This window comes from Ceratosolen solmsi, unplaced genomic scaffold, assembly GCF_000503995.2.
Source record: "Ceratosolen solmsi marchali unplaced genomic scaffold, CerSol_1.0 scaffold13, whole genome shotgun sequence".
NCBI classification, from domain to species: domain Eukaryota; kingdom Metazoa; phylum Arthropoda; class Insecta; order Hymenoptera; family Agaonidae; genus Ceratosolen; species Ceratosolen solmsi.
In genome coordinates, this window is record NW_011948418.1 from 3,680,593 (window position 1) to 3,685,767 (window position 5,175).

Genomic DNA, 5,175 nt, shown 5'->3' on the forward strand with positions numbered 1-5,175 from the left:
ATTTATATTTATTAGGAGCCCAGGTTGTGTATTTTTCGTTGTAATATTAAATATAATTTATGAAACAACGAATATAGTTCTAAATTCCTTATTATAAATATAATTTAAAAATTAATAAATTTATTGGTATTTATATAGAATATATAACATTACAATATATATATATATATATATATATATATAAATATATTTGTTTTAATATGTAATTTTCTTTTTTGTTAGAAATCATAAGAATGAATTATATGATTCATTGTATAAAAAATGTACATAAAAAATCGCATTTTTGTATTTTCGAAAAAAGTGCAATTTTCTTTTTATAATTACATTGAGTATTTACATCATTCATATATATATATATATATATATGTGATATTTTAATGAAATAAAATTTGTTACAATTATTAAATTCTGTATATTATTAGAGTCCATGAAAATTGATTTTAGAAGAAAAGTGACTTAAATCTAATATCTTAATATTGCAATGATTTAGAAATTAGAAATAAAAGAATTAAAAGTTGTAAAAAGCTAGTATATGAATTGCTTTCGGATATTACATATTAAGCAAAAAAATATTAATATTCCAAATACTTATGCAAAAAATGAGTAATAAATTCCGACTGAAATATATTATTAAAAGTTTCAATACTATATAGACATTATTTTTAAATTAAAATAGGAAATTTTTTAATGTAATATTAATTTCGAGTTAAAAAATTAATGAGATATTTAAATCAGAATTTTTGTTACTCAATTAGATCTATAAACCATATTATAATACTAATATAATAGCTTTTAAAAACATTGATTTGTAATTCGAAAACATTATTTGAAAGGAATTAAAGATGTGTTATAAAAATTAATGAAGTAGGACTGAAACATTGCAAGAAAACATAAACTTTTGTACTGATAAAATGTTATTACATTATGTAATTAAATGAAGCATTGTGTAGTATTGATGAAATTAAAATAAAGCATCGTATGAATTATCTTTAAAAGATCATTATTTTATGTTACTGGACCTTTTTTATCAAAGAGTGTTTATTTAATATTTGTATATAATCATATTGTACTAGTTCCATATATTTTTAAAGTAACAACAATTTTCCAACGATTCTCATTATATATTTTTATAATATAATATTCATGTTGGAATGAAGTTTCTTTTCAAATTACATTGCATACGATTTGAGTATATAATAAAAAATATTATATATACTCGAATAATAATAAAAAATAATACTATAAGCGATGTATATTCGCTTTACGTTTGCCTAAGCCATCAACCGATTTATGGCAAAAGTGAAACTGAATGCGATAAAACATTAATAATTTGTTTCAAATCAATCGTTTAATTTTAAATTCTAAAAGCAATAGTTTTTGCCAAATATTCTTGAATAAATGTACGTTGAATGAAATATATTTTCGTTAGTTTACATTAGTAATCACCTTTATATATTATATATTATTATTGGAAAATATATGTAGAAAATATGTAGAAAAAGCATGTAACTATAACTAAAATTTGGTTGTAGATATATCCAAAAAATTTCGGAGAACGTTATGATTATACAGAGTTTATTCAGAAAATTTTCAGTCTATCAGACATTATTTATTGCGAATAGCATTTAAATAATACAAGCAGTATATTAAAACTGCCTGCCAGCACAAGTTTTATTAATAAATCAATATATCGTTATGTTTAGCCTAAGACTAGAAATATATATATTATTTTCTTTCTATTTTGTACTTTGTAAGTAATCAAAAAGACTCTAATATCTATTACAAAACACATAACGAATAATTTAAGAGTAACGACTGAATAATATCATCATTTTATTAAAGCAAATATTATAATCTTTTAGGGATTCAAAATGCTTTGGTGCATTCAAGATGTATGATTGGAGCCAATGTTAGAGATGCAATGGAAGACGAATTTTCTTATGTTGTATCAATTTCTCGTATTGATTTAGAAGATGCGAGTAAGCCCAATGAACATTTCTGTACAGGAACACTTATTACGCGGCAGGATGTCTTGACTTCGGCACATTGTATGGAAAGCGAAGCACTGTCTACAACTTTGGTAATTGTTGGGTCGATTAATTTAACGGAAGGTATCACGTATAAGCCATTATGGTGGATAACTTATAATCTGTGGACTGATATGAAGGAAATGCAACGAAAATTTACAAATAATGATATTGGCAATTTAAGGGTAAATTCTCCATTAAATATAATTTTACAATAGTTCATATGATATTTCTATATATGATAAATTCAATATATAATTTTAAATTCTTTTTAATCGATAATAATTACTCAGTATCGTAGAGAGTCTTAATTCTATCGTAAATATCCATAAAATGTAATACGATAATGCTAATTATATGATTGTTGAACTACAATAATGCTTATCATATTCTATTATAAAATATTAATAGAATTATAATTAAAACCAAAACCCTTTTAGTTATATCATGAAGTACCCGAAGAGATCGTACCAGCTTCCATAATGCAGATGCCAAATTCCAATTTTTATGGATTAAATGTTCAAATTGCATCGTGGGGTGACAGAGAGGATGGTGTAACTCCTATAAATATGAAAACAGTTATATTAAATATCTTATCAAACACTGAATGCGAAAGTAGGATTAAAGGACTTTGCGGACAAGATGTTCCAATCAAAGAAAATCGCTTATGTGCTGTTGCGGATCCATTTGCTTTGATGTACAGAGTAAGTAAAAAAATAAATAATATTGTTTTCTCTTAATTATTGTTAAATTTTTTACATTTTTAATTGATTCGATTTAAGATTAAAAAACAGCACATTCTATATTTTAAAATACTACTAATTTCTGAATAATTAAATTTAATAATACTATGTATGATATTATGATTATTTATATTAAAGGTTTAAAAATATAATTTTAACAAAATTGTTTGCTTATTATGTAATATTTTACTATTGAATTATTGAATTGTTGAAGGAGTCTTTAAATAAAAGTATTTAAATTCTTATGATTATTTTGTGTGAAAAACGCTTAGAACTTTAAATCGACTTAAAAAATGCTTTTTTACATTTAAAACAATAATGAACAGACACTGAATTAAAAACTTTTGATTTTTCGTTTAATGTTACCTATTTCTTTTATTACATAAAAATGAGTAAATAATAGCATATTAAAGATTTACATTAATTAGCTGTAATTATCTTAATGAAAATGTGGCATAATTATGAATTAATTGTTAAAATTATGTAGGACAACAAGATTGAAGATTAAATTATGAAACTATTAAATTTAAGAAATTATTTTATTACAAGAGCAATATTCATATCTAAAATGGTAGATATTTTTTTTTATATTCAAGAACTTGTAACATAAGTTAAAAATATGAAAATAAAAAGTAATTTATATAAAAAAAGCATTGATTTGTTTAAAAAAACTAAAAAAAAAAACAACATAGACAAACAAAAGTAAATAACTTAAATTTATTTTTCTTAATTCGTAAATTTTTTTATAGTAGAACAATTTTATATACTATATACGCAGAAAATAAGGTTTACACATATATTTTTATTCTGTGTACTTATTATAATATTTTGTAGGGTGACAGTGGTGCTCCACTTTTATATATGGGATCAGTAATAGCTATTCATGAGGCAACGATTCCACTATTTGATGAACCTTTTCATCCAGAAAATGTAAATGTTAATATTGATATTAGTTATTATTTGAACTTTATAATTGCTGTAACTAATACAAATTTTAGATACTCGTAACGTATCTTTTTTATTCATATGTTCAAATATGATAAATAATAATACAGTTGAATTATATGAGATTGTTAAATATAAGCATAAATCGAAATAGTTATGCTTCTATATATAAAAAAATGTATGTTAAAATAAAAAGATCTCAAAAAATTTATGCACATATTAAATTTTATTTTAATATACCATTAATCCTTAATTATTTATTATGATTTAAATGATTATGATGAATTATAAATTAATTTCACTTGTAAATAAATAAAGATTTAAAATACCATATAAATATAATTGTTATTTTTCTTAAAAAACGAATTTATTCAAATAAATATTTAATTTAATTATCTTATTTAATGCATATGACGATGCGATGATATATCTCGGATGAAAATGTAATAGCTTTAGCGAGTCAGTTAATCTGCATTAGATCTAGTAGTATGATAGTAAGTAATACCTCTTTCTTTACTCTCTTTTGTTTAATGAAATGGCAAAATTATCCAACTACAGATGACTTATTGGAAATTTCTTTTATATATGCTAATTCGTTTGAAATTCAGTAGACAGAAAGAATTATGTGCGTATAAAAAATTATTTAGTATATCAAGACTTACGCGTACTTTATTACAAATTTATTTATTTTTATATATGTTATAATTGAGCTAATATATTACTTTAAGAGGTATAAAAAATTTAACTATTACGGATTGTAATGTAATTTTTTTGTTTTACTTTGATATTAAAGGGTTAATTAAATTAATTCATTTTATCTTGTAGAAATTTTCAGCTGCCTATAGGAATGGATATTTTCATTTTAAATGCATCAACTACATCTCATTTGGAGAAAAAATTGATAAAAGTATCTTTTTGCCAATAAGAATATTAATAATGTCCATAGCATAAAATTCTTAAATGTCACATAGCATTAATTAGTATTATTAATGAATTCATTATATACAGAATTTACATAAGGGGGAGTAAGAACAGTTATAAAATAAAAGAGTAATGGATATGAAATCATATGATTTGTAATATAAATCACAACGAAGAGTAATTATTGATTAAAATTATAAAATATATAATTTTAAATTAAATTTTGAAATTTATTTTGCATAAGTAATAATTATTCTCTATTTTATTTCATAAACATTATTATATTCAAACTTTTTATAAGAAAATACAGAAGATTGCTAAAAAATACTTTTTCCACGTGGTACTTTATACTCGATGATTTTTACAATTATTCAAAATTTATGTTAGTTTGTATGTAAAGATTATTATTGAAATTTTTATCTATAGATTTTCATTTGAAATAAGATTATTTGAATTCTGAAGTTCCTCTATTATTTTAGGAGTCATATTCTACTATGAAATTTAATTTAATTATTTGAATATACGGAGTTGAATAAACT

The 5,175-nt window shown here is 21.9% G+C and overlaps 1 protein-coding gene across 1 annotated transcript; it reads left to right on the top strand.

Moving 5' to 3' along the window:
- On the top strand, positions 1–3,778 carry LOC105360369 (chymotrypsin-2-like). The gene is made up of 4 exons (XM_011497261.1): positions 1–23; positions 1,863–2,212; positions 2,468–2,731; positions 3,605–3,778. Exons 2-4 carry the CDS (start codon positions 1,895–1,897, stop codon positions 3,776–3,778), a joined length of 756 nt encoding a protein of 251 aa, XP_011495563.1. The 5' UTR covers positions 1–23; positions 1,863–1,894.
- Positions 3,779–5,175: the final 1,397 nt, after the last annotated feature.